At 40.5% G+C, this 6,000-nt stretch overlaps 1 protein-coding gene across 1 annotated transcript in view; it reads left to right on the top strand.

Moving 5' to 3' along the window:
* Positions 1–308: 308 nt before the first annotated feature.
* limch1a (LIM and calponin homology domains 1a) overlaps positions 309–6,000 on the top strand; it is a 33,917-nt gene continuing 28,225 nt past the window's right edge. The window contains exon 1 of the mRNA XM_079462727.1: positions 309–763. Within this exon, the coding sequence (XP_079318853.1) occupies positions 656–763 (108 nt within the window). The 5' untranslated portion in view covers positions 309–655. The remainder of the gene's footprint in view (positions 764–6,000) is intronic.

Here is a 6,000-nt window from a genome sequence, read left to right as displayed (position 1 = left end):
GAATGCAGAAAAAGCATTAGGCCTATTCAAAGACCCTTAGCAGTCCTATTCTTTCTCTCTTTCTCTTAGAATGGACAACTTTTCTTACTACTATTGACCCCAAACGCTCGTTTACTTGCAAACACTTGATCCGAACCTTAATATTTGACTTTATTTGACCTCATTTGTACCTCGTACGGCTACATTTAGACCCGGTCTAGATTCAGAGAGAGGGAGAGAAATTGTGGTCGTAACTGGAGCGGTAACGGAACTGCCCCATTGTTCTCGGTAAATTCCTTTCCCCCGCGCTCTAACGCGCGCCAGTCTCCAGTTCTCGGGCAGAGGACAGACAGCGAGGCTCTTGCGCCCGTCCTGCTGCTCTCTTCGCATTGGCTGAACGGAGACTTCTGGTGTTTTTTTACTTTATATATTTAGCAACGGAGTTCGAACTCGTATCTTTCCGCGCGTGGAAAGCGCCGTTCATCTGCAGTGCTGCTGCGCGCTGGATAACTGCAGTGTGTTGTGCTGCGTGCGGATTCGGCGCATTGAACTTGCCATCTATCGCGGCGAATGTTCTTCGTCAGCTAGCGGACTGAAAGACGGCGGAAATAATTGTTTTTCTGGACCTGGATATTTGATCTAGACTCGCCGGCCTTGCTGAGAAGCTTCGCTCGAAATGGCCAGTCCCGGAGACGAGTCGGCTTCGAATGCCCATTCGGATCAAGCCGAGTCTGTGGGAAATACCCCCGAGAGAGCGTTTCAAGAAGCCCAGAAATGGATCGAGGTAAGTCTGTCACACAGCCTGACGGAGAAGTAAACACTGCGCATCTGTTTGATGATGTGTCTCAAAGTTAATTCTATAGAGGTTCGGATGTACCGGCCGGAACATCTTATAAATATTGCACCGCCACCTTCTTGCGCGTGTGTGACGTGTTTGGTTTCAGATGCGGGTGATCGGACAGCGCAGGGATCATGTGCGCGGGATTCTGGGATTGTAATCGGACTAGTGCGGCTTTGATGGCTCACCGAATATTTCACTCACATGACAGCCATCACCTATTTCGTCAAAGCGGATATGCGGTTTACACCGCGACGATGCAGCAGAGCGGCGATACACATTACGGTCCACATTACACGTTCCAGTTGTTGTGGAAGCTCGAGAAACGCCCACTTGTTTTCCGACGGCAACGCCCCCTTTCCTGAGCTTGTCATAGCGTCGCGTCGGCCTCTTCACACAGTTTGTTAAGCCGGGATCTGTTGACGCGGACGGTGTTGCTTTCTCTCACCCCGTTCACTGTCAAGTGTATCATTTGTGTCAAACATCCCTAGAGACATTAAAGGTGTTATATGTAGCCAGGGCCCGGTAATGATGCTGCGACCTATTTCAGAGGATGCATTGAATTGGGGGCATCTTCAAGTCACTGATCTACATTGTTGGTTGAGCCGTGTGCGCATTACTGGTTTTTATCAGTATGGAAATCTCTAAGGGACCATCATTGTTTCACTATAATGCGTGACACAGTCTGTGAAAGTCTGTTAAAGTGATGGCAGTATAACTGCTATTCATTTCAGTATGATTTCAGTCTTTGACATGGTCTTACTCAGCCAGTAGGTTATCATTTTACAGAAAGTTCTTTACATCGTGCAGAATTATATTATAGGAAACACAAAAAATGACTTAAGCTGGATTTTCACAGACTTTGTTACATTTTATCATGAGGGAAATTAACTGATGTGTCCCATATACAGTCGTTCTGAAACCTTGTAACTCCATATTTCGTTTTTCTTGTCATAAATCATTATTATGAATCACCCTTGTCACTGGGGTTTGCAAATATCTAACTAACAAAAGCATTAAAAAGTGCTTGTCAACATTGACAACACCGTATTCGTTTAAAACGTCTTTCTTCCAGTTCCTGAAAAACTGTGGATTTGGAGAGCCGAGGATTGGAAGGACAGCAACGATATGTAGTTATTAGTTAAAATAAGAAGCCACACAGGATAATATGGATTTGTATACATTTTAGGTACATTTGTGAGGGCCAAATGTCCTCACTAACATACAATTTGGGAGGAAATTTCACTGCTCCACTCATAAGTACTCTATATAAAAACATAATATGCCATATTTTAGTGTTGGGGTCAGGTTAAGGAATACAATATCATTAGCCTTATATAAAATAAGTGAAAGCTTATAAAATAACATCATAGTCAAACAAACAGCATGTGTGGGTGAGAGAGAGAGAGATTTAAAATCACAAATCCCACCAAGAGTAGTTTGTGTGTTATCCCCATACCATAATCTCTCAAAAATACAGAATATAAATGTTTCCTGTGCCGTTCACTCTCTGTATAATCAATAATATGTCCATCTGTTTGTTTGTCCATCTTCTGTGTCTCTCTCTGAGGGTCAGTAACACAGTCACACTCATTTTAGGAAGATCAGTATAAATAGACAGGCTGAAATAGCCTTGCACCCTACCACTCACAAATAGTTTAAACCGAATTAGCACAGAGAGAGACATGCTTCTTGTGTGCCTTGTATATCAGTGAAGGAGAAAGAGCATTTTAGTTCAAAGCTGGAGGCTTGCTAAATTACTGTTCATGCTTCTATACAAAGATATACATGGAATTCTTATACGACACACACATAGAAACGTACACATATGTTTAATTTGTCGCCATTACATTGTAACACAGTATGCAGGCCACTTTTTAAATACATGTCAAGCATTCAAAATAGTGGCCTGCATACTGTGTTACAATGTAATGGCGACATATTAAACATACCGTCGCTGTCTTTCTGAAACCTTGTATGTCCAGATTTGTTGTTTTTCAGGAAATTGAAAAACAACTGGATTTAAAACCCAGTGACAAAGATAAAGGATGACCAAAAATAATTATCTATGAGAAAAAAGTAGGGCCGTCCAAACGATAAATCATCATAAAGTGTATCCAGATTAAAACGTGGTGTACGTAATAAACTGTATGTCTGTGTACTGTGCATATTTCTTTTTGTATTTATAATCACACACATGTGCACTGTATACATATTTAGGAAATATTAACATGTATTTATTCATATTTACCAATCATTTAAATTATATATAAATGTACATTATCTTTTGTATTTTTATAAAACATATGCATGTCTTTGTTTTTATAAATACAAAATTAATGTGCAGAGTACACAGACATATATTATGTTAGCACAAACTATTATTTTGAATGCGATTTTATCACGATTAATGGTTTGACCGCCCTACAAAAAATTAAAATCGTATGGAGACAAGGTTTCGGAAGGACAGTGATGATATGTAAAAATATCTTTGTGATCATCTTTTAAAACCACATTTACCCAAGAAGCACAAAATATGTATAACAGATACATGTTTGTTACTCGGTAACAAGGTTATTTGTACATTTTGAAAATGATATGAGCTAACACTTTCATTTTCCTGCCAAACTGGGTTTTTTGCTTGGCTGGTATATCGGTCTGTCACTTTTTGTCTGCTTGCTTGAAGTTGGTTTGGGATTTCTACTGTGCATGCTTCAGTTTTTGAAGCGGTTGCTGTCTCTCATAAACCTCATAGTTGTGTGCTGGATGTGCCATCGTACAGAAATACTCAGTGCAACACTCCCATCGCACCTGTCGGTGGCTGGAGATGGACAGCAACAACCCCATCACATTACATTAAGTTCTTCTCCGCCAAGACCTATCATGTTTCAGGAGCCCCACAGTTCCTCTCCCTCAGCCTATCCAGTTTCGGAGCAGTTCCCTCTTCCTCTGTCTGTTTCTTTCCATCCCACCATTTCACACCACTGTTATATTTCAAAGTCAGTCATAGAGTCACCATGGAAACCATACAGGCCCTACCCATGCACTTCAATTTGCGCTCCACATAAAGTGCTTTCTAGTATCCGACAGATGAATGTTGAGTACGAACGAGCGTGTGTGAGTGGAAGAGTACATTTAAGTACAGATGGCTCCCTCATATGACCTCATAAAGCCAGCTGTCACAGCTGTGCAGTCACAGAGACAAGGATTAAACAATACGGCTTATACAGTAGGAGACATTTGGGATGCATACAGTACCAGGCTGTCATTATTAGTCAGAGGGGGAATTCACAAAAAATGATAGCGGCGTGTATTTGCGTACACTGTCTGCATTGTTTTATCGATAAGTTCACTAAAGCAACTATGCAAAATGGGTAACGCGAACGCAGTTCAATGTCGTCTGTGATGCAGTTTTTATGATGCGATTCTTAATCACAGCGGGATTCCATAAGATTTCAAAAGCCAAGATTGAAATCACAGATCAAATATGAATCCACAGTGGCTTTAGTTAATGGTCTGGTGGATTTTAAGTATTCATGAGTGACATCACTAGACACGAAATGAACGAACAGACCTCCATTCCAACTGTCGCTGACATCCACTTCATCTGCAGAATGCCCTTTGTCTCTATTTGCAGCTGATCTTTTCTGTCTTGTGCCTTGAGATGCTGAATGATGGTTGTTTTATTTTTGTAATGGGAACCAGTTTCGAGATGTCTGTGGGATAAATAGCTAAAGCTAAACAGTGTCATTGGAATGTTGCTAGATTGTTATGACCAATAAGGTTCTTTTCTTATACAACAAATTCGTTCACTTAGAAGAACAATAGTTTTAAAATGCGTTCCAGTTTCACCACCCACCCCCGGGAGCACCCACAATCCTGATGTATTTTGCAGTCATTTAAACGCAGAGTTATGTAACACCTTGGAAAAGGTACTACTAGTCAAGAAATAATATCTGAGAGAGCCATAGAGCATTTATTATATCTCCCATAATTCAATGCTGCAGTACAGGACAGCGTGTGGATGTTTTTTTGTGTGTGATGTGGGAGGGACACTTTTTAAATTATACATCTTGTATCAGTTTCTTGGCAACCTGTGTGTGTTTTCATTTCACTTTTCCTCCTTTTACATTGCGTGCAAAATACAGAATTAAGTTCTGTTTCAATTGCGTTTAACACAAAGCAATTAATCAAAGTGGACTTTCTAAAGGTGTGTGTGTGTGTGTGTGTTTAATGTGCCTTTGTTTTCAAGTAGTCAGCAACCCTTCAGGTAGATTTATCACATGGTATCCAAGCAACCAGTTAACAGCTGAATGCACAGACAAACAATGATCGGATGATGTATGTACGCTTATTTAATATATAGAGAGAAAACATCTTGGTTTAATTATCTTTGCATTAATTGGACTTTTTGATCGACATTGTCAGTGGGTGCTCGATCTACCAGTTGGTTCTTGAGTTTCTGAGCACTCACAGGGTCCGCAGCTGTGCCCCTGTCCCACATACGCATGACATTTGCCTGCGTATTTTAAAATGCTCTAGTCACCCACATTTCTGTCCATCTATATATAGAGCGGCTACAGCTGTTCATTTCTTTATAATGCTTGTGTGTGTGTCGTACAGCCTTGTAAAAATGCATGTCCTGACATTGACAACCTTGACTAAATTTACACATTTCCGGTTCCCTGTATGGTTGTATGTCACAGGTTATTCACTTTACAACGGTTGAACACTAAGGGTGGTCTGATTGCCTTCAATTCAATAAGAGGGCATAAATGGAGGATGCATTCTTGCTAAATGCCAAACAGAGATCTCTGGAACCCAGACTATTTTTACTTGACACGCAGGTTCAGAGACAATGATAAAACATCTGCACAGGATGAATAGATGTTTATTTTTACATAAAATAGCTGGAACACAGGAGCATCTGTTTTGTTTTCTTTACACCCCTTTTACAGCGCATTTACATTTTCTTAACCTGTTTTACTTGTAAAATGTACTATATTAGGTACAATAAAATATGCAATAAAAACGCAGTGAAATGTTTGTTATGAATAGTTATGTTATAAATGTGCTGGATGGATGAGCTCTACTTGTCAGCCCTTGTCAGGTGGCCTATTTTCAGATGTATTTTAAGACAGCGAGTCCTGAGAGATTCTGTCCCCTGCCTCCTCCTCAGCAAG

The sequence above is a fragment of the Barbatula barbatula genome (genome assembly GCF_947034865.1).
Source record: "Barbatula barbatula genome assembly, chromosome: 8".
Taxonomy (NCBI): domain Eukaryota; kingdom Metazoa; phylum Chordata; class Actinopteri; order Cypriniformes; family Nemacheilidae; genus Barbatula; species Barbatula barbatula.
The sequence above is the reverse complement of the archived record's forward strand: the minus strand, read 5'-3'. Positions and strand labels throughout refer to the sequence as shown.